This window comes from Podarcis gaigeae (assembly GCF_964106915.1).
Source record: "Podarcis gaigeae genome assembly, chromosome: 12".
Taxonomy (NCBI): Eukaryota; Metazoa; Chordata; class Lepidosauria; order Squamata; family Lacertidae; genus Podarcis; species Podarcis gaigeae.
Window position 1 is genome coordinate 13,954,440 of NC_139688.1, and position 24,686 is coordinate 13,979,125.

Here is a 24,686-nt window from a genome sequence, read left to right on the forward strand (position 1 = left end):
AAGATCTCAAAACCCAGAGAGGTTCGTATGAGGAAGCCTGGACCTAGGTCATAGCCAGCACTTGGAATTGTGCCCAGACTGGTAGTATGTGCAGCTGTCGTAGCAAAGGAGTCATATGCTCCAAGTAGCAATCTCAATTCACACATTACCTTGTCCTCTTCTACCTCTTCAGCTGCTCAAGTACCATGTGTATTATGGGATGAGCTAAGTGGGGCCATTTATTTATTTCCGCAAAATGCACAGACAACATTTTCCAGCTTCCAGGGTTGGTCAACACTTACAATCAATGCACCAATCTATAACAACAAACAAAAGAAGCACTGAACAAATAAAACAGAAGCCCCAATTTGATGCCAGATGGGGGAGGAAGTGTAAAATAAATGTCAAGCACGAAATAAAACAAAGAAAAACAGCAGGCATGATGGAGCACCCCCTTGCCCCAGTCACTTCACAGAAAGGCTTTGGCAAATGAATGTCTGAAACCGAAGAATGAGGTTTAGGACAGTAATTTTAATACCAGAAAGAGGTGTTCCTTGAGGCCACTAGACTCTGCACTGAGATTTCTGAGTTAGCTTGGCACACAATGTATTGGATAAGCCTAAACTAAATGTTGCAGGGACATGTGACAATTGTAGCGAAGCAATGATGTGTTTCATTTCCACTACAACAGCATCCTCCCCTTCTTCTGCAAGCATTCTGCACTCCACAACCCAAAGGGGAGCCTTTCAAGGCAGCACCCAAAGGAAAACCTCCAACATGCGGATTAATGCATATTATTATTATTATTTTAAATGTGCTTGGAAATGGACTGGAAGCAAGTGGAGATATTCAAGCAATTGTGAGATGTGTCCCCAACAGTCCCCGTTACTGCTTTTTGAACCTGACCACAGTTTCCAAGTAGCAGTATATGTAAAAGCCCATCCTGGAGGTTGGTAGAAAACAGGTAAGCATAGAAAATCTTTCTCTGATCAGAAAGGATTGCAACTGGCACACAAGCCTTAGTTTAATCATCCAGATAAACTCTGTGTGTACACAGACCTACATGCATAATGTATGCATGATAAACAAAGATGAAGCCACAAATCTAACTCTTAACTTATCTTAGGGGAAACAAAAGGCCCCAGGTCCAATCCCTGGGAGTTGGGGCTGGGAAAGACTCCTGCCTGAAGCCCTGGAGAACCACAGCCAATCACCACAGACAATGCTAAGCTAGCTGGACCAATGGTCTGACTTGGTATAAGACAGCTCTTTGTGCTCTTATGATTTGTCCTAAGTCATTCAGCAAACTTCATGACTGTGCAGGTGTTTGAATTTGGGCCTCATGTCTAAGCTCAAGCACACGTTGCTAAAATAAAACAGGTCACACATCCCAGTTACCACCACACTACTTTCTAACAATAACACACACACACACTCACAGGGCCTACAGATATTAGTACTCTTCCTCATCCCATAACAAAATCCAACATTCTCCAGCAGGCAAGCAGAGGATGCTTTCGGTCAAGGACACTGACAAATGCTGTGCTTCTACTGACAGACTATTCTTGATCCAGCAGAGGTCCCCATCAGCCAATGGGGAGGGAGGCTGTTTTCTTAAGTCCACCCTTTACCCTCTTGCCCAACCTCTAATGCTATTATGATGGGTTCCCAACCCTCTGGAACAGATTTGGGTAGGTGATGGGAACTGTAGGGGAGAAAATGAATATGTAGTAATTGCCTCTTTTATGAATTCCTCTGACAGAAGCCTCAGAGCCTTCTGTCAGCAAAGGAATGCCACTGAATACAAATAGGGGAGGAATTTGTTCGGTCTGCAATTTTGTGCACCTATCCAATTCACACTTTCAGAACTAATATGCAAACTAGCCTTCAAAATTCACACTTTTCTGGATTTTATGATGCAATTCTCCAACAGAAAAAGAAATGTACCAATATAAGTATATTATTCGGGGAAAGTGGACATAAATGTGTATGTTAGTGAAAATAATGTACAAAATGCATTATATTATGGAACAGTGTGTGCAAAAAAGGGTATATTAGGAGAAATGCACACAAAAATGTATATAAATTTTCATCCTAACTTTTTTTTAAGGTTTGCAAACAAATGTGGAAATGGGATGAACTGAATGTAAAACTGAGTAACTGACAGAAACCAAAACTGACAGATTTGCCAGTCTCCAGATATAATCCGCAGTCTTTTGAGCCCTTAAAACTGAGATGAGGTAACACAACTCAATGAGACAATATTTCTCAGCTCTGTTCATGCTCAAAAGGAAGCAGCACCCAAGCCTAAATCTGTTCAATGACTAATGGAAACTGAAAGCGATATTTAATAAAAATGTTTATGGGTGTTTCAGAAAATATGGGAATATGTATCAAATGCTTACTGCTTTAGCAATTGGATGCTACCTGGATTAAAATCTTCCTACTGATGCCAATGCAGTAAACACAGCCCAGCCTTTCTCCACAGGAATATATATGTCTTTCTCAACATGAATAGAAAATTGTGGGCGTATTTTGATCAGTTATATTTTATTTGAGCCACCTGGAACAGTTAGAGAACAGGTACATTATTTAGCAGATCCACTTTTTAGAACATGGGTCGGCCAACTAAGGCCCGTGGGCTGGATCAGGCCCAATTGCCTTCTGGATCCGGCCTGCAGATGGTCTGGGAACCGCCACATGGATTGCCAGCGTGTGTGTTCTTTCCCTCTCCCTCCCACGGCGCCACCTCCTCCTCCCTCCCTCCTCCTGGCTTCTCCCTGCCCTGCTTGAGCGGCCGCCATTTTAAGCAGCCCCTCTCTGGAGCCCGTTCACACGCAGCTCATCGTCCCACCGCTCGCAAGACACAGGTGAGCAGCCACTGGGGTTTGTGGTGCTCTTGCATCCCCCCCCCCCAAATATAGTCTGGCCCCACACAAGGTCTGGGGGACAGTGGACCAGCCCCCTGCTGAAAAAGCTTGCTGATCCCTGTTTTAGAAGGTGGTACACAGTAGTCAAAATTGTGCGATCTTACGATCAGAGCAGACCCACTGAAATTAATGGACCTAAGTTAGTCATGTCTATTATTTTCAGTGGGTCTAATTTGAGAAGCACTAACACAAGAGATTGCTTTCAACCTCAAATAGAACACATTTATCATTTATATGAATACATGCCAATAGGCTAGATTGAAGCATGTGGTGTCTTCCATTTGGAGCCATAAATAACCCTTCCAAGTGGGAGGAGCCTCACACAGGAAGTGCAAGGGCTCAGTGACATGCGCTCAACTCACCAAAGCGGCTCTACACACTTTAGGCTGAAATCTTATTGGAAGTAAATTCCATTCACTTTAAACTAGAGTGCAAATATTTACACTGAAGATAACGAGTTCTCTACAGTTAGAAGGGCAGGCGCATCCCCCTTTACCACCTTGCTGGTTTCGTGTCACATATTATCCAACCTAGCCCAACAGCAATATGAAAACCCAGCACAACATCCCATTGAAATTCCTGGCTGGTAACCACACTTATTTATATATAAATTACGCAAATTAAAATTCTCATTGCAATTACAGGCCTCACTTGCCAAGTATAATGCTAATTATTCAGACATTTTAACATGGCGATGGTTGGTGACAATATTGCATTTCATCTCCGCTTTTAGACCCTACAAACATTGAACAAAATCGCTGTCAGTATGTTAAAGCCCCTAATATAAAATAGATCTTTAAATGTTGGTTGTTACACCCTTAATGCCAGCCATCTTTGCTCTGATACTGCGTTGCTCCCCTACTCCATATACCTGTGTGTGTGTTTATATACATTTCAGATACATGATATATGAGCAAGGAACTCTGTAGCAGTGCCCAGATGAACAGCTTCAGCCACCACAAAATATTCATTCATTTGAAAAAATATTTGCAATCTGTCCAACTTAAGAAAATCCTTGTTAACCCAGGTGAGGGTTAATTTCATTGCAAACAATGTTCTCGAAAACTCTTACGGGCAAAATGCTTTAGTGAAAAGGCTTTTTTTATATATAAAAAAATATAAGATAGATTTAACAATTCCAACATTAGGCATTAATCCTCTTTCATTCGAAACTATGCTGATAATAATTTTTGCTTGTCATTCAAATGGTAAGTAATAATTATAGATTTGGGGCTTCCTTCCCTGCTTCATTAATAGTAAATTGCATGGAAGTCTGAAATGAAGTCAGATATGATACATCTCAAAATGCAATTTCCATAGCTTTCCTTAGTTATGTATAATTAATTACAGAGTTAATAAGGAGAATACGGCAAAGAAAGGGAGTTTATTCAACCAGGCTGCCTTCCATTATCAGATTCCTTTTGTGCAGTTTTCTTTCTTTCAGCAAATTTGGGTGACAATAAACCAGAACTGAATACATACATTATTAGCTGGAGCACTCAATGGTTTTAAAAAATTGTAACCTAATACAACAATGTGTGTGCGATTATTATTTTTTTTAAAGGAGGATACTTTATATTGTTCAGTAGCTCCATTGATTTATTTCAATGCATTTAAATGTGTATTTTCAATTTAGAAGTTTATTAAATGCAGTGGGAGTTTTTTACGTTACACTGTATAGAAACAAAGCAAAGGTTGTATTTGTCCTTCAAAAGGAAAAGTCCAATACTACCTCAATCTGGCATCCTTTTCTGATGTCCCAAAATGAATAGAAAAGCCTTAGGTAGTTATGGGACAGAGTTGCAGAACCAGGCATTGTTGGACTCCAACTCCCATCAGCCCCAACCAACATGGCCAATGGCCATGGATGATGGGATTTGTAGTCCAGCAACATTTGGAAGGCCACAGGCTCCTCCCCCCGTATAGGAAACGACAGGTGTAGCAATGTGAATATAGGCAGGCCACATGTGGGGAGCACTTTCCCACTCCCAGTCAAAGCAGTCTACTGCCTGAGGAATAAAAAGGCAAGCCATTTTTCAAGAGAGGCACCTATTCCCTTTGCCCTTCCAATAGCAGTCTGTGGATTTATGTAACTTGGACCATGTCCCGTTGGCAATACCCCTATGGGCTCTAACTTTCTGTTCCTCTACTCCAGTGTTTCCCAACCGGTGTTCCGCGGCACAATAGTGTGCCGCGAGACTTTGCCTGGTGTGCCGTGAGAGGGAGGCGGGCTCCATGTGCTTAGAGCAACAGGCTGCCGCCCCAAGCCTCGCGCGCCCGACGGGAGCTCCTGCCGGGTGCGCAAGGCTTGCAGACACTCGCCCGAAGCACGGGGAGCCCTCCGTAGGGCTCCCTGTGCTTCGGGCAACAGGCTGCCGCCCCAAGCCTTGCGCGCCTGGCAGGAGCTCCTGCCGGGCGCGCAGGGTTGCAGACACTCGCCCGAAGCACGGGGAGCCCTCCGTAGGGCTCCCTGTGCTTCGGGCAACAGGCTGCCGCCCCAAGCCTTGCGCGCCTGGCAGGAGCTCCTGCCGGGCGCGCAGGGTTGCAGACACTCGCCCGAAGCACGGGGAGCCCTCCGTAGGGCTCCCTGTGCTTCGGGCAACAGGCTGCCGCCCCAAGCCTTGCGCGCCTGGCAGGAGCTCCTGCCGGGCGCGCAAGGCTTGCAGACACTGGCCCGAAGCACGGGGAGCCCTCCGGTGGTGTGCCTCGAGATTTTTTTCATGAAACAAGTGTGCCTTTGCCCAAAAAAGGTTGGGAAACACTGCTCTACTCTTACTGCCCTTCTAGCACATATATTCCACACAGAATTCTGTACAGGTATCAAACTACTGTGGCTTTTGGATACTCTTCCTTATTGGGCCAGCATGGTAACCTGTGATTTTTGGCCAAAAAATGCAAAATGGCTACCCCCTGCGGTTTGGAAGCTTGTAGAAACATGGATGCAAATTTGCAATTGTTAAAGTTACAGGCAAACTAATGCAGGAAAATTGAATTCTTCTTCAGTGGAAATACAAAAGACCACCTCCATACCCTATGGTCCCAAGTCCACCATCCATCTTATGTTGGACTAGAAGCCTTTAGCTTATGGGGTACCACAGGGATCGCCTTTGGTCTCCCTATAACCACTAAATGATGTTATCAAACGATCTGGGCTACAGCATCACCAGTGGGCAGATGATAGCCCATTCTAACACTCATTTTTCACTGTCTGATCCACGAGAGGAGAAAGAACCCCCATTATCATTGGAAGCTCAGGTGGTACTAAGAGGGATTTTAACAGTTTTAGTTGCTTGGTCTGCCAACTACCTAGAAAAGGTGGATCTGGCCTCTTTTCACCATCCATTAGTTCAATCCAGGCTGCAATTACATGGGGCTGCCTTTAAAAAAACAGTTGCAAAACTGCAAATGGTATAAATTGTGGTTGGCAGGACACCACTGGGAACAAGGCAGTCAGATCAAATGACAGTTATCCTACATCAATTGTCCTGGTTACCAGCTGATTCCTGGGATGAAGATAAAGTGCTGGTAATGAAATTTAAAGCCCTTATTGGCAGCAATTAGGTTATCTTAAGCATGTCCTTTGCCTATATGAATTTGTAGGAGTTTCTTGCTCTCTGGTCCATCATTAACGTATACTATTGGTGGATATCAAGAACAGGGCCTTTTCAGTGCTGGCACCACAGTGTGGAATTCTCTCCATAGGATGGTGTCTAAAAAGAGGTGCACACAAATAATGAAGTGCCACCCATTATTTTCTTCTGCATTGCCATGTATCTTAGTGCTTTGATTGCTACTGTTGCATTTTTATATTCTTATAATGTGTCTCTTAAATGTAGGCCATTTTGGAAAATTAGTTTGAAAAGCAGGTTATAAAACCAGTAAGTAAATCCCCACTTCTAAGTTCACGAAAGAAAAAAATAATGTAGCAAAACACAATGTGCCTTTAGCTGTTCCGAACGAAAATTAAGAACAAAGAAAAGGGGAAACAACAGTTGTGCCTCCAAGGCAAGAGTCCAAGCTGCCTCTTGCAATGAATGGTACAAGTCAGTTTTCCCTGACAGGTAAGATAAGTGCAAAGAGTAATTCATTTCCTGGTATCTTTCTGCTTGACTATCTAGGCACCCACATTAAAAGACAATTTCTCACTAATACATACACAGAAACATTTTTTTCTCCTCCCTTCAGACCAGCTACATTTTTTCAAGCATAGTGATTGAACGCCCCTATCCAAAGTAATGAGAGTTTAATTAATGCATACTATATTTTAATACATATCTACGTTGTAAAGGTTCTTTCTGATGAGTCTTCACCGAACCACAGTTTTTAGGGTTTCCACTGCCGTTCTCAAGGCTTTGTTTTCTTAAACAAAGATTATTTTAAATGCAACATGCAAGAATATTTGAATAAATAATTAGGAGTTGTTGTTGTTGTTTTAATAGGAAGGCAAAAACCATCCACAGTCATGTTATCTCATTTGGAATGCCAAAGACATGGTATTTTCAACGTCCAACTGCAAATACACAGACCACAGAGTAGAACAGATCTCATAAATATGGTCTCACGCAACTGGTGTTCCAATTATGGAAACAATGATATTTTTTAAATAAGAAGTATTACAAACCTTCCATATTTAACGTTTATCTGCCTAGCATTGTATCGATACGAAATTTCCTGGGCATGCAATCTCTGTCACATAGGAAAAACAGAAGGTAGCCAATACATCAGGTGATGACCAGGGAGTTTCTTGAAGGACAAACATGGTGGGATACAATGGTGGAAGAGTTTGGAGCCAAAGACAGAAGCTACTGAGCAAAGTCTCATTTTAAGCCACAGGCTTAAATCGGCAGCTGAGCGAGATAACTCACTCCCACATTGCTTCCCAACACATTGCTTCCCAAGCTGTCCTTCCTTGCCTTGGGAAGGAACAAAGGTTCTGTCCTGGCTCTATTCAGATGCAGCCTACTGGAAGGGAAGCAAGGTATATGTGGCATTCACATGTGCAACTGGGGACATGATCATGGTGGAGTACAGGGCTGCATTTGTGTAGGCATGACAGAGAGCAGGAGAGATACAGATGGAGACAGAATGCTAATTTCCATTGAAAACAAATGTATGATATGTGTACTCATGTATGATGAGCGAGCTTTAGAATAGAATCAGATGTGCATTCTGGAGGAAGCTCACCGGCCACTAATCACCAGCAATATAACTCTCCATACTCAAAGAATATGCTCAACTTGCACGTCTTTAAAAGGATCCTGGAAACACTAGCACTGGACAAAACACCATCTGTTCAACCTTCCATTTAACTTTCTTTTCTTGGCATTCAAGCAAAAGAAACCCTTTCCATCTGACCTCCTGAAAAATTGTTATTACCGCGCCTTCTAATAAGAACAGATATTTTGCCTGCCCTTTGTCTTTCACAGAGACCAAGGCAAAGCAACACAGAATTTTCATGAATCATTGCTATTTGCTTATTTTAGGCTCAGTGGGTTTAATTTGTACACACTCGCAATGAATGCCTTGCAGTTCGGATTCCCAAGGTGCTGTATCAACATTTCAGCAGCCCTTTTTTGAACCCTTACAACCTAATGCATAACACATGTTGTCCTCTTTTTTATCTACCAAATATCTGCTTACTCAAGGTTGAATGACAACAACTGAGTGCAGGATAATGAAACAGCCCTGCTATATTCCTAACCAACTAAAAAACACAGAAAAGTGCTCAAACATGCAACCTGAATCCAATTCCAGCTAGCTTTCGTCAAGCTGACAGATCAAATATTAATAAACAAATGATTACTGTAAACATTTCTTTAGCATGTGCATATCCATTTATATTTCTTTATTTTATTAGATCTTAACTCAAAATGAGCTTTACTTTTGGGGGCATAAACCACAAACTTTAGCAAGACAAGGTTTTCTTTAATTTTTAAAGGCATTATTTTGTAAGACCAAAGTATTAGTGATCTAGTTCCAGATGTGACCTACAAGAAAGTAAACCAATAGGTTGGAGCAGAGCATGGGGGGAGGCGTAATGGTTGGGGTTTTTTGTGTGTTGGGGCTTTTTTGCATATTGAATCCAATTCTCATATATGAATGCGTCTGTTATGCTAAAATTCAGAGCCCCAGGAAGTTATTTAGCTAGGAAAACTGTTCAGACTCAGTACCTGGTGTTTAACAGTTTTAAGTCAGTTTTATAGAAATTTATTGAAATTGGCTTTTGCAGTTAAAGTTTAGAGTTTATGTTCAATTCTAACAATTAAAAAAAAAACCACAAAACCAACAACTTAAAAGTAAGAAGGTAATGACAGAGGAGGTGGAGGAATTGCATTTTGAAAAAAGCAGTGCTGTAAGGAGACAATACAGACTCGTCATCAGAGATTGTGTTGGCCAAGTCCATGACATAATTATAGAGCAAGAAGCCAAGCTGTTTCTCACCTACCCAAAACACCTAAAAGCATCCAGTGTTCACACAGCTACACAAATATATCTGCTTAGACTGTCAACAGAACTTAGACCTAGACCCCTTTTGCTGCCATGCCAGGTGACAGAATATTGGCCTTTTTGCAATGCACACTCCAAGCACCCATTCTGATTCTTGCTGCCCAATAATCTTGAGATTCATTTTCCATCCATGTGAGAGGATGCTTTCTAAGGTTTTGAAGCTAGCGCTTTAATTTATTCCATCTAGCAGCAGGGCTGCTGCTGGCTGGTCTGGCCTAAACCTGGCAGAGGGAAAACAAGCCTTTTAAATGTAGTTTGACTTATACCACCCTTTCTGCTGATGTTAGTTCTGCTGGGTTCCCAGGTCACGTGACTGAGCTAAACTGAGTTACGAGTCCAGAATAAGTCCCTCCTGCCACCAGAACACCCGTTATTCGGGGATGACACTGGCATAGGTTCCACGCAGCAAGTTCAGCCCTGGGATGTGGGAGTTAAGTTTGTGTATCTCGGGCTGAACCAGAGATGCTCCATATCCTAAACTCGCACACCCTGTTGGATCTAGGGCTGGGCTTGCACTCCAAGACACCAATGAGAAGAAACAAAACCAAAGTGCTAAGATTTACTTTAAAGTAAAAAGATTGGTAAGAAGATAACAATCCTACTGGCTTTTAAAGAGCCGGGGTTTTTTGTTTTTATAATAATAATACTACTAATAATTTATTATTTATACCCCGCCCATCTGGCTGAGTTTCCCCAGCCACTCTGGGCGGTTCCAATCGAGTGTTAAAAACAATACAGCATTCAATGTTAAAAACTTCCCTAAACAGGGCTGCCTTCAGATGTCTTTTAAAGTTAAGATAGCTGCTTATTTCCTTCACATCTGAAGTGAGGGCATTACACAGGGCGGGCACCACTACTGAGTGTCAGTATATGGAAACATCACCGCTGCAGACAGCCAGATTGATGACATCACATGATGCACCTATCTGTGGGAAAGAAGAATTTCCCAGGACATTCGCAGGCTGGATAAGTCTCTGTGAAGAGTGTAATTTGAAACCTTCCGTTTGCGCATGTTCAGGAAGTTTGTCAGACCTGCTGGAAGAACTGAACTGAAAGGACGTGTTTTTCTTTAGTGCTGTAATGTCAGAAATAAACATCATGTAAATAGATTTCTGACTTATTTTCTTTCCCCTGCGGAAGCAGGAGGGAGGGGTTGTGCATTTTACCCACGCTTGGGAAAATGTCGCCTATCAAAATCTCCCTGGTCTGTCCGAGATATCAGCCAGAGGAGGTTACCGGTAGGCAAGCTCCGAGGACAGTGAGAGGGGCCAGCCTCTTTGGAGGGGGCTTGCAAACCAAAACTGAGAAAGCCCTCTGTCTGGTTCCCTGTAACCTCACTTCTCACAGCGAGGGAACCGCCAGAAGGCCCTCGGTGCTGGACCTCAGTGTCCGGGCAGAATGATGGGGGTGGAGACGCTCCTTCAGGTATACAGGACCGAGGCCGTTTAGGGCTTTAAAGGTCAGCACCAACACTTTGAATTGTTTTTTTGGTTTTAAAAATAAAGTTTTATGCACTGCATTTCCCACAGTGCATCTGAAGCGCCTCTCTTTAGCTGAATTCAACAGCCTTAGCACCTTACCAATATCATGTGCCCAGTAGAAATGTCCATGTTGGACTGGACTGGTTCTTCACACCAGGATGAAGTACTGCTTCGAGCAGAAGGACTCTGGATGGGCCCATCGCTGAACTGCGAAGATATGCTGTTAATGCGAGACGTATGCAGAGGCTCTGGGTGGTCGGAGGTTTTCACTGCCATACGCTGGCGGCACAACTCCTAGAGGAGACAGAGAGAAGCAATATCCCGGGATTAAAATCCAGACTCTAAGAAATCATCCACCAAAACACACATTTAATACACAGGGGTTTGTCCCTACATGCAGGCTGGATTCCTGTTACTGCCTCTGAGCTTCATATGCACAACAACTGCATGCCAGACAGAAGGAGAAATGCAACACCAGCTTTGGTCTGTATGCAGGATTGTTGCGCTATTGTTAGGATTCGTGCAAAGCACAAGATTCCAAATTATACAGATTAGAGTCAAAACTATGAATCCCTGTGACAGGGTGAACTCCTGTTGCTTGGTCCCTGCTCCTGCCAACTTAGCAATTTGAAAGCACTTCAAAGTGCAAGTAGATAAATAGGTACCACTTCAGTGGGAAGGTAAACAACGTTTCCGTGCTCTGGTTCACCAGAAGTGGCTTTGTCATGCTTAGTCCTACTGGCCACATGACTCGGAAGCTGTACGCCGACTCCCGCAGCCAGTAAAGCGAGATGAGTGCCGCAACCTCAGAGTCGTCTGCGACTGGACTTAATGGTTAGGGGTCCCTTTACCTTTACCTATGACCACTGGAACCTACATACTCTAGAATACTGATGTCAGTAAAGCTACTTTGGAATAAATTTCTGCAGAGGCTCCCGGCTTGTGGAATGCTCTCCTCAGGGAGGTTTGGCTGGTGCCTTCATTATACACCTTTAGGCGCCAGACGAAGACATTCTTCTTTAACCAGGCCTTTGGCTGATTGGCATCTGATGCCCTTTTTAATGTGTTGTTGAAGGGCAATTAATGGGTTGTTTTGCTTCTTGTTTTTACAGTGGTACCTCGGGTTACAGACACTTCAGGTTACAGACTCCACTATCCCAGAAATAGTATCTCGGGTTAAGAACTTTGCTTCAGGATGAGAACAGAAATCGTGCAGCGGCAGCCCCCATTAGCTAAAGTGGTGTCTCAGGTTAAGAACAGTTTCAGGTTAAGAATGGACCTTCAGAACGAATTAAGTTCTTAACCCGAGGTACCACTGTATTATGTATTTTGTGTTTTTTATATTGCAATTTTGTGTTGTGAACTGCCCTGGGATCTAAGGGTACAGGGTGGTATAAATTTTTAAAATAATAATAAATGCTAAGTAGTACCATCAGCAGAGGGTCCCCAAACACAGCAGGGCTGGCTTACAACATTTTGAAGTAATCTTTAGAACCATTTAAAATTGGGGGGGGGGGGTTCCTCATAAGACCGTTGGTTCGGAGTCTAAATTTGCCTAACTGCACCAGGGAGACAGTTTACCATTCAGAATTGTGTAGCCAAGTTATTCAATTTCTCTGCTCCCTTTTCACTTGGCATTTACATCATACTCATTGGGAGACAACTGAAAACAGGGGTGGTTGGGGCAGGTTTTCCCCAAAAATGTATAGAAAACCGGGGGGGGGGGGAGGGGCTGTCAGATAACTTTCAAAATGTAGATTCTAGGAGTCCAGCTCATTTCCAAGGCCTGGATTCTCTATCTGGCCCTTAAAATGCAGGAAACCCACTTCTAACATTTGAATGCTATATGTTAGATTCCTCTAACATATATTGCATGCTTTACAGTTTCATTTTTAAATGACATACAGTGCATAGGTTTTTAAAGCAATTGCCTGCATGTGCCACTACTATGGTACATATGCACTAGACTTGTAGCTAGATAATATTAGGGTCCATTCAGTAAGACAATTCTTTGGTAGCCTGATAAGTAGGTTGTGCAATGGCTGTCCATCAAGGTTTCCTGAAACTTTTGCTTTGGGAAATGGCAGGGGTGCAAAGACAGAAGTTGAAGGGAAAGCTCCATTTGCCCCCCACTTTCTGATAACAGAGCCCCCAGCCAGAGCCCAATCACATTTGTATGGTGTAGGGGATGCATTTGCATGAGTTTCATATCAACCCGTCCTTGTTTCTTGTGCCGCAGTCCACATGGTATCTGGACCCAAATCAGAGGTTACTTTTCATAGGTACTTGAAGGGATCTCTAAAATAACATTTGCCCAACTTGGTTATGGGCTACAGTAATACCTTGGAAGTTGAACAGAATGCATTCCGGAAGTCCGTTCGACTTCCAAAATGTTCGGAAACCAAAGCGTGGCTTCTGATTGGCTACAGGAATGCAGCCAACCGGAAGCCCAGCTGGATGTTTGGCTTCCAAAAGAATGTTCGAAAACCGGAACACTCACTTCCGAGTTTTGATCATTCGGGATCATTTGTTCAGGAGCCAAGGCGTTTGAGATCCAAGGTACGACTGTATTATGTAGAACCAGCACCGATGTGGTATTCTGGATGGTTCTGCTTATTTGTATAGAAATAAAACTTTCTAGCATCAATTATTATTTGCTGCTTACATTATATGCTTTCTTGGAGTGGGAAACAACTGAGTAAAAAGTAAATGTAAGATGAATTTTAAAAGGTGAATCATTATGTGATTTAACATTAACTGCTGCAAATAATATTTTTACATATATTGCATACAGGACCAATGCATAATCCGACAGAGGATGCAAGCCACTTCCTGTGCACTCTCTCTTCACGTAAAAGCAGCATTTGTTTAGGCTTCCACCTGTTCTTAGTATTCATATCCTGACCAGGGCTATACTCTACAACTGGTTTCCCTTGTTCAGACTGCTGGCATTAAGGTGGGGCAAGGGAAGCAATAAGAACAAGTTAACAACCAGAAATTAATAGCTCCTAGTTATACAAAAGTAATATGGCTGAATATGGCATAACAGTTATGCAATCTCTGTTTTTCTACAAAGGTATTTTTTAAGAAATATAAAATAACTGTTGCTCTTAGGGCAGCAGCAGGAAAGGAGGCCTCCCTCCCCCCCCCCCCCCGGGTTGGAAGATAACAGATATGGAAAAAGTAATGAACCAATAATTTATATTAGAACAATTCAATTCCTTACTGAGAGTTTAACAAAGCATTCTTATGGTAGCTTCTGAGTTAACTGTAATTGCTTTGCATACCCAAAGAAAGCAGGAATGGTTATCTGAGTTACACAATGGGAAGTGCAGCCAAGATGTACAAAGGGTACATCAGAAAATGGGCGAGACTGGTGCTCAATGTTAGTCATGCTCAAAGTAGAATCCTTGAAATAGATGGACTTCAGTGAGCATCACTCAAAATTCCAGTTACAGATAGGTGGCCGTGTTGGTCTGCCATAGTCAAAACAAAAAAATTCCTTCCAGTAGCACCTTAAAGACCAACTAAGTCAGTTCTTGGTATGAGCTTTCGTGTGCATGCACACACATTTCGTGTGTGTATCTGAAGAAGTGTGCATGCACACGAAAGCTCATACCAAGAACTGACTTAGTTGGTCTTTAAGGTGCTACTGGAAGGAATTTTTTTTGTTATCACTCAAAATGACACTCTGTTTTTAAAGTAATAGAATGTTTTCTCTTCATCCCACCCTTTCTTTATCAACACAACTGCTTCTAATATCAGAAGGAACAAGAAAATAAAAATTCCTTGGGGCAGAGACAATTCTTTACTTGCTTCCTTCTAGCCCAGGCATGGGCAAACTTGGCCCTCTAGCTGTTTTGGGACTACAATTCCCATCATCTCTGACCACTTGGTCCTGTTAGCTAGGGATGATGGGAGTTGTAGTCCCAAAACAGCTGGAGGGCCAAGCTTGGCCATGCCTGTTCTAGCCCAACCCTTCCTGGCTTCTCTTCTGTCACAGATAAACAGGAGACTTGAATGGCAACAGCTGAAAGGAACATCTTGTTCTATGGGAGGGGGCAAAGCAAGCAAAGAGGGAAACCTCTTGAGTGGGTAAAGGATGCAGCAGCCCAGACCAAGGCCCGTGTAAAACCATCTCTTGGGCCAAAACAAGCAGGTTAGCAACCAACCACATACAATTCTGGGCACCACACAGTACAGGGTAGTACTAATCTCTCCAACTTTGTGCCCCTTTGTTTCAAATTCACAAAGGGTCTTTAGAGGAGAATTCTTAGAATACACTCTGGAAACACCTTGTTGTGCATGCTGGAAACTCCTAGAACGTGGGTAGGCAAACTAAGGCCCGGGGGCCGGATCCAGCTCAATCGCCTTCTAAATCCAACCCGCGGGTGGTCTGAGAATCAGCAGGTTTTACATGAGTAGCATGTGTCCTTTTATTTAAAAGGCATCTCTGGTGTATTTGTGGGGCATAGCAATTTGTTCATTATTATTTTTCCAAAATATAGTCCGGCCCCCCACAAGGTCTGAGGGACAGTCAGCCAGCCCCCCTGCTGAAAAAGTTTGCTGACCCCTGTCCTGGAAACATGTTTTTGCTTGCAATGACCACGTGCAATGTCATTAAAACTGTAGGTTTGTTCTGTGGTGGTTTGGACAAGATCTCACAGTGCAGTGACACCTGCGCAGGTGAAACAGACCGCCCAGTGAAGTTGGGCACTGACACTGCACATACCTTTTCAGATGCTACAGACCATGGGATTTTACTTTGAGTATATTCCCGACAGGGCCGCCACTGTTTCCTTTCTTACATTCATTTATTCACTTTATTAATTTATAATATGCTAGGTATTAAGCTACTACCATAGCAGCGTGCAACAATAAACTCGCTCAGATAAAACGGTTATCAGAAAAATATCAAATACCCCTTGCAAGTGAAGCCATCTATCTGAGAAAATGTTTAGAAATCAGATTCTCCATTAGCACTGATTTAGTCTATGGGCTGCGGACGATTGCAATAAATGTTGCATTGTTCAGTGGAGCTGACACTCAGCCAATATTTAGTAGTCAGACCAGTAAAACTATGTTCTGTCTGTGATACTAAATCTGACAAAGTAGCAAACTCAAGGGTTGCCCCTTGGCTTTAACCATCATCCTCCAGACTGCATTCTGGTTCCATCCCAGAACAACATGATTCTAGACTAGATCCACCTCAGCTTTTGGCCCAAGTAGAGGTCAAGGGTTTTGGTAATCTTATTTGCCACCAGTGAACCATCCCCATTATTATGACTTCCATTTCAAAAAAAACGTAATCAGAGAAACCATACGCCACAACAATAATGGACTGAAACCCTGTCCCTGAGCAATGGCAATGCAGTTCTTTGTTTGCTTACCGCCTTGACGTTATTTCTAAGCACTTGCCAGTGTGAACCCACCCCCCAGTTCCACTAAATTTAGTATCAGTTCCGCTAATTTAGTCCTCTGTTGCTCCCCCCACCCCCCCACCCCCCAAAAAACCAGAACAAAAAACCTGTCCTGAAGTGAAATTAAAGGCCTACTTTTGGCACAGCCTTTTTATATCTGAGTAGCTGAAAGACCCAATATGTTTTATTCTTTTCTCAAATGAAGTTACAGGTGCAAGTCCTCTTCACATTTCCTGGGTGTATGCCGCAATACATAACAACGATACAGAAAAGCTACAAACCTCTATTGCCTGTGTCACCAGATTTACTACCCATATCCATGGACTATCCATCCACCCTAATCACAAAATTATGCTCTCAGAAACTGCTCACAAAACTATGAGCAACAACTGAATATTTGTTTCCCTGCCTAATGGGCCGTAGTTTGGTCAACGCTGCCTGCGTAGTTGAACATTCCAGCTTTAACTAACTGAAAACACTACTAATGGCTTCCCAGCTCAAGTAGCATTCTCTTTCCTGCAGAAAATTCCCTAAAACACACAGAGCAGCAGTAGTCTGTATGTATGAAAGAAAAACACCCCTCCAACTCGTGTGTAAAACTGCATTGCAAGCTTTCTTTGTACATTTGATTTGTGAGTGTCGTATTGTGATTTTTATATACTGCTGGTAGATACATTTATATATTGTGGTTTTAAGTGATGTTGAGCTATCTTGAGGTTTAACAAATGTGTTCTGGAAAAGCAGGATACAGTGGTATCTCTGGTTACGTACTTAATTCGTTCCGGAGGTCTGTTCTTAACTTGAAACTGTTCTTAACCTGAAGCACCACTTTAGCTAATGGGGCCTCCCACTGTCTCTGTGCCGCCGCCACACTATTTCTGTTCTCGTCCTGAGGTAAAGTTCTTATCCCGAGGTACTATTTCTGGGTTAGCGAGTCTGTAACCTGAAGCATATGTAACCCGAGGTAACACTGTATTCATTTGGAACTTAAACTCCCATTATTTACAGCATAAATATGGGGAAATGATAACATGGCCTTTTTAGGTATCCTCCAATGGATTGTTAGACTATAAACATTTATTTTAAAAGCTAACTTGATGCTTATGAAATTGTTTCATGTTACATGGGAATTGCTTGCCAATGGAGACACCACTGTCAGAAGGGGTTGAATGGTTCTGGGCAATGCTATTGAAAGCAACACCTTCTAAAATACTCTTCCCTTTTCAAAGCCGCGCTGAGGTTTCCCTTAAGCCACCAGATAAAAGTTGGATTAGTCAAAGTCCCTTTAATCTTAAAGAGAGAATGGGAACATGTTCTGTACATTGCTGCCCAGGTGCTCCTACATTTGAGCTCCTGCGGCCAATTCCTATGCACAGTCTAAGCCTTCTGCATTCGTGACCTATGTCAGGCAAGCACTGCAAACACAAACACACTCACACACCCTCAGAAAGTGAATCTCATCATTTAAGGAAGCGAAGGTTTCCTGTTTCATTGTGCAGACTGCATAACACCACAAGTGCCATCTCTTTCTGGGTGTCCCTGCTCTGTGACAGCAATGTGCTTTTGCTGCCACATGCTTTCGCAGCAGATGACAGCCATCAAGCTGTCACAAAAGTGTGGAGAAAATGAGACAAAAAGGGGGATATATATACACACACACACACACACACGAGAATCGGTAGCACACAACCGGGCAAGGTTTAACTGTGTAGCACCCAGAAAAAATCATTAGAACTACCTGGTCTCCCATGAAATATTGATCATGTGCACATGTAAAGGAGAGGATGGTTTTATAGCCAGGTAAAACTAGTTTTCCCTCCCCCCCTTAATTAACTTTCCATCACAGAAACCCATTGGCCTGATTCATAAACCAGTTAAACTGCAACACTTAAGTTCAGCTACATTAGTTTAAATGGGATTAATTCATCTGGTATCCAAACACTCAGGTTTAACTGGTTAGAAATTCTTTAAGGAAGCTTTGAAGTTCCCCCATATGTTATTGAACCATACATCCCATAAACCCTGATCACTGGCCGACCTCTGGGGCTCAAGACTAGGAAGGGCTGCTGTCAACCCCATGTTCACTGAGTCACACACCCCAACTTAACTCTTATTTGGACGGCAGGGGCGCAAAAGCACTGCATTTCTGACATGTAATCGTTAACACACTGAGAGCCAGTGTGGTGTAGTGGTTAAGAGCGGCAGTTTTGTAATCTGGGGAACCGGGTTCGCGTCTCTGCTCCTCCACATGCAGCTGCTGGGTGACCTTGGGCTAGTCACACTTCTCTGAAGTCTCTCAGCCTCACTCACCTCACAGAGTGTTTGTTGTGGGGGAGGAAGGGAAAGGAGAATGTTAGCCGCTTGATGAGACTCCTTAAAGGGAGTGAAAGGCGGGATATCAAATCCAAACTCTTCTAACACACAACATAAAGTAAACGCCATCTTGGCACAAGCAAGCAGAAAACATTATTTTACCTGGATGGAGATTTTGTGGGAATCACACAGCAAGATTCTCAACATGCAGGACATAATTTTCCTCAAGATGAGCAGATGAAACACTGACATTCTTTTACAGACCAGGACAACCTCACTTTTCATACCAAGTGGGTCATTGTCGTTGGTTATTAAATAGGGTCTCTTGAGGGTGGGAATGACCCACTGGGAAACCCGCTTGTGCAAAAGAGCTTCTCAGTAAATGCCATTCATTTTCTAGGCATGGTCCATTCATTTCAACAATTTTTGCACAGGGCAAGTCCTTGATGATCGCTCCAACCCTAAACCCTACTAATAAACTTGTGCAATTTTTATCCCATCCTTCCTCCAAGGGGGGTGGTCTAAAAATAAAAGGGCTTCTCAACAACCCTGTGAGATAAATTAGGCTGAATCCAGAGAGTGACTTCCCTGGAGCTTCATGGATGATTCAAGATTTAAACCTGGGTCATCTAATCCTAATCCAACACTCAGATTATCACTATACCACACTGGGACCACTGGCTCACTAAGCCTGCTCCATACTGAGATTCCAAAAAGAGGAAAGAAAAAACAAAACAAAACAGGCCAGCTAAACCAAACGCTCCAAGATTGCTATGGGAGAAACTGTTGGCAATGCATTTAAGATACGTGTAACCAAACTATGCCTAAGAAACACAAATCCTGGAATTTTCAAAACACAATTCCTATAGCACCACACTCTATAATGAGTTTATGTACAGAAGAATGAACAAGGGATACATGAGTTTGTACTACATGCATCTTACTATAACAGGGAGTTGCAATTCCCTGCACTTTTTAATTGGAAACGCTGAAAGAAGACAGAAGTCTTGGATGCAGTATATGCCACCTTCCATCTACAAACTGGTCTAATCTACCAGACGCCTTTCTTATAAACTAGACAGTGGGGTTTGTTTGTTTTTTAACTTTGAAAACAGTTCCAGGTGAGGCCAGCTCACAGGAAACAGTACAAGAGAGTGCTCAAACACTCCATATTGAACCAGGTGCCTGGGGCCAAGGGAGATCCTGGAGTCCCTACTGTATGCACAGAAACTTATACCACTGATACAAAAGAACACAGTCCTATCCCTCATTTTCCTTTCAGTTTGCAGGATATATGGTAGTTCCATGGTCAATAAGGAAGGCTGGGGTTTTCATCTACCAAAGGAACACAACGTCACATTGGAAGAAAAGGAGTATACAGCACCTACAGCGAAGACAGCTCAGTTTTCATGTAGGATTGTACCAGAGGTACTATGGAGTTCAGCCACCACTATGAGCTCAGCCAAAGAACCTAGTTTTAATATATACTATCACTAGGGGGCAGCATGACAACATCTTCTCGCCTATTATTTCCACCACCCACTTACACAGCTTAACATTTACATTTTGAGCACTGCATTTAATTCAAATTCCCTCCAGATCTGTAGTGGATAGTTCTGCTTTGGTGGATAGTTCTGCCAGATGCAATTATTTCAAACTCCCACCTTCCATACATGCCCCTAAATTACCGAGAAGGATCCAGCTTTAATTGTAACGCGGTTGCTTGCCATCCTAAAGCAAAATGTTTTGTCCATCTAGTGGTGTTTTTTTTTATTTAATGTGTATAATTTTTTGTGTGAAATGGCAGCCACTTACAATCAGTCCTTTGATGAGCAGCCACTTACAATCAATTCAGGAACTAAATAAGAGAGTGAGCAGGCAGACAAGTGTTCTGGGGGAAGGAAGGCAAAAGTACCTCTGGATAGAAACCACCTTTATAACTCTATTTTTATGCTTCTCACTTCAGGTTAATCTAAGATCAGCCTCAAATAAAATTCCCAACCAAAAGAAGCAGCTAAACAGAAAAGCTTTGTTATGCTGCAGTCGTTCCTAAAGTCGCTTGACTTTCTCTATCTTAGTCACTTTCATAGATTTAAGCATACCCATTTTGAGTATTCTCACTCTACTCTTGAAGAGGGCGGAAAACAGTGGCTACTTATAGAAAAGCCCAAACAGCTAACGATGGCTATTACTAACCACCAAAAATTTCTCACATATTTTCAGATTCACCCCATTCTAGCTCCTCATCATAAGAGCCTCACGAAAGCCACAGAATTTCCAGATATTATACTTCACAAGTACACACGTTTATCTAACATCCACATCTATCTCCAACCATGCTCCACGTGAGTAGCATTACACCGTATGTTTAAGGGAAAAAAAATATTTCTCCTCCCCCTCCCTATTTCGCTCTCCCTCCCCTCCCCCATTTCCACCTTCTAGAAAAATCCCGAAGCAAAAATCCTTACTACATTTCTGCCCTTTCTTTTGTGGAGAAACATTAAGAGGAGACTGTGTTATACAGTAATCATATCGTCTCTGATACGGTAACATCATAATTTTTCCCCACACGGGGCTTCCTTTACAGGAACACTGACCCCAAAATGACATTGTGAAGTCTAGGCGAAAGCTTTATTATTGTATACACAAAGTGTGGATCTGGGCAGTAGTTGCAGATCAAAGACTTGAGTGTCCTGTTTTCCAAGTGATCAGTTTATAAAATTAAGAGGTGCCAGAACTTAAGCCTATCCTCTCTGCCAAAGACCTTTCACCCAGCTCCCAGATATTGGTTTGTGTGGAGGGGAAAGGTGATCAGTGGCTAGGTAAAAAAGCACTGTTGGGCCTCATCAAAAGTGCTCAGTTATTGCTACTTCATAAACTGCAAGGCTGGATCTTAGCACTGAAAAGAGCTTCCAGCTGCTAAATACTGTATACAGGCAATTCAAATTGCTCATTATTATTATTTTTTTACAGAGGCCAATGGTCACAATAACTCTGGAAACTTTATTTCTATATATTGCTAACATTGGGTTGAAAAACAGGAAAGACAAAGCAACTGTTTGAATCAAGAGATAATCTTCTGGACTGCCACATTTAATTGGAATTTTGCCCAAGTGGTCCTGGGATTCAACAACAATAAAGTGGGAAAAAGTGGGGGGAAAGGTCATCACAGCAGTATAATTCCCAGGGATGGACATGAACCACAATATGTCAATTCAGTGCTTCCAAAAAAATGTCCACTTCAGTCCAAAGCATTTCAGAAACTGCCGGATTCGGATCAAGATTTAATTTTCAGTAACCTTTCCTGAGTGGGTGAAGCCTGCCAAATTAGAGGCAAACAGGTCCATGGTGTGTGTTTTGTCTGGCCAAGGCACTTTTAAATTTTGATTTATTTCTTTTTAAAAAATAGTCTACCGCTCTACCCCCTCCCCTACATTTTTGACAGAATTGGATGGAATTTCCAGGCATGGTAGCCTCTTCTAAAATAATGAAGCCTGCCAAATTTCAGAAGGATAGCTACAGTGTGTTTCTTGCAAGGACATCTTTCAAACTATTGTAGCAGTTAATAAAAGGATTCACATAATCTTCCTTATTGTTTTCTGGGCAGTTTATATTAAAATAGCATATAGCAGAGAGGGGCCCCTGTGTAAGAAACCAGCCAAATTGCAGAAAGGATGCTGCAGTTTTTAATGCTAGGTGCCTTTGAAGTTCATTTTTGTGGGGGGATAGTGAAAGGGATTAACTTTCCCTCACTGTTGTTTTGTAGGCAATGGTTTAAGTGGAATACATGGTAGAGGTGCCCCTAGGAATATAATAGCATGAACATTTTCAGAATGATAAATGCAGGGGCTAGGCAGCTAATATCAAAGAAGAAAAAAGCAGTTTGAGGTTTGTGTTCTCAACCGGCACCAAAAATCCCAGAAACTAAACTGCAAAGCTGCTTTGACAGGAGTGGATTTGGGGAGGGGGGCATGTGGTACAGTGGCGGACAAATGTCCAACATTTTCCAAGCAACTACCACTAGCAGAACAAGAGGACAGAACCAGAGAAAGGTGCCACCCTACTTCATCATCTTTCGCCCAAACACTGTGATTTGAGAGCCCTGATAAAACCATTCCCTCTCATTAGAAGCTAGACCTATCAGTCACAAAACAGCAGTCCACCCTCTCCCCACCGAAGTACATTTTCCTTTTATGACAAGCTTGGAGCATTTTTATTTTTGTGGATGCACTGCCTGCAATGTTGTTTTTCTGATGTCTGAATCTCCAAAGTGCCCTGAAAGTCCCTATTTAGGTCTGGGTCACTTTGCCAGTTCAGCCTATACAAAGCCCAAATCTGTCTGAAGCAGCCTTCTTCAGTTGGGGGTGCATCTGAAATCTCCTGCACACTATTAAGATTTTCTATTTTGACGAGCCTATCATAAAGGAAGCAGAGGCCTCAAAAATGAGGGAACTGGTTAAAAGAAAGTTGCAGGGAATGTCAAAAGGGCCAAACCTCTTCAGAAAGTACGGGGCTTAAACCACAGTAACAAAAGCCAAGTGAGAATGTGTTCTGCAGATCAGGAAAAGTATTAGCAAAGTACAGCAGGGCACAAGCATGGTTAATAAGCAGCATCAAGGAAGCTTTTAGAGGAGATAAGGCCCCCTTCAGAATTTGGAAGGTGTTGCCCAAATGAGAAGAACAAAAAGGAACACAAATATTGGGAAGCAGACGATAAAAGAGATACCATGAAAAAAGAAAGAATTTGAGGAATATATTGCTGAAAGGAATAGAATATTCTTTAAGTATGTCAAAAGCAGAAAAATCTGCTAGAATTAAACCAGTGGATGACAAGGTAGCCAAACATTTGCTAAAGGGAGAAAGGGAGACTTCAGAGAAACAAAGTTCTTAGTGTCAGTTATGACTGCGGATCATGCAGGTAAAATACCAGTGTGTAAACTGACAAGAGAAGTTTTAAGTCATATTGACAAATTATGAATTAACAAAATTACTAGAGGTGGTTGGTATCCACTTGAGGGTTCTTAAAGAACTCAAATATGAAATTCCTGATCTTCTAATACACATATTTATTTTTTCTATTAGATGAGTCTCAGTACTTGAGAACTGGAAAGTGACCAAGGCAACACCCTTTCCTGATGAGGAATCCACAGGCAAGTCAATTCCTGATCTGGGCAAGTCAGTAGAAGGAGTAATGGAAGATAAAATGATCAAGCATATAGAAAATATCTGCAAGGGCTTGTCCTGCCTTGTTCAACCTTTTAGAGTTTTGTGAGATAGGAGTGATCCAGTAAAAACATGGTATACATGGACTTTCAAAAAAGCCTTTTGACAAAGACCCCTGCAAGAGTTTGCTGAGCAAATTTAGGAGACACAGGGTAAGAGACCAGGTTTTCAGTGGTGCAGTGACTGGTTAAAGACCAGAAAGAAGAGAGTAAGAATAAATTCTTATTTAATTTATTATTATTAATAAATTATTACTTAAATCAACAATTTAGGGATGTGTCGCAATCTGGTTTGGTGCCAGACCCCACAGAAAAGGAGGCAGGACTGAGTGCAAGGCAAGTCAGAAGTTCAGCACTATGGACAGCTCCAAGTGAGCTATGAAGGATTGAAAACAGACTGAGCCCTCCTAAACTCTTGATCTCCCAACTACCTCTCTCTCAGGCTCTACCACCTTGCAGCTAACCTTAGAATGTCAACCCTCTGGCCTGAAGACCTGTTCCCTAGCCTCCAACCTGGTGTTCCCCCTGTGCTGCTGGACTGGTGTGGCCTTGGGCGAGACATCTGGTTCCACGGGGGACGCCGGAGGGTCAGGATTCTGGCCCTACAGAAACAGGAGGCTCACATTCCTCAGCCTTCGTGGTTTCCTGTTCTCCAGCAGCAAACTCAGAGCTCTACAGCTGGTCTGGCTCCTTAGATGGAAAGTCTGCAGACTCTTAACTCAAGAGTCAACTACTACCACTAGACTCTGGGATGCAGAAAGTGCCCCCATAAAGTCCCCCATAAAAATCAGTATTAATTCCTGTGCTTTTAAAACTTCTTTACAAATCACCCAG

General features: G+C 42.6%; 1 protein-coding gene across 1 annotated transcript in view; it reads right to left on the reverse strand.

The window, feature by feature from the left end:
• Window positions 1-24,686, reverse strand: part of PTPRN2 (protein tyrosine phosphatase receptor type N2) — a 608,845-nt gene that overhangs the window by 70,029 nt on the left and 514,130 nt on the right. The window contains exon 14 of the mRNA XM_083704687.1: window positions 10,997-11,191. Within this exon, the coding sequence (XP_083560813.1) occupies window positions 10,997-11,191 (195 nt within the window). The remainder of the gene's footprint in view (window positions 1-10,996; window positions 11,192-24,686) is intronic.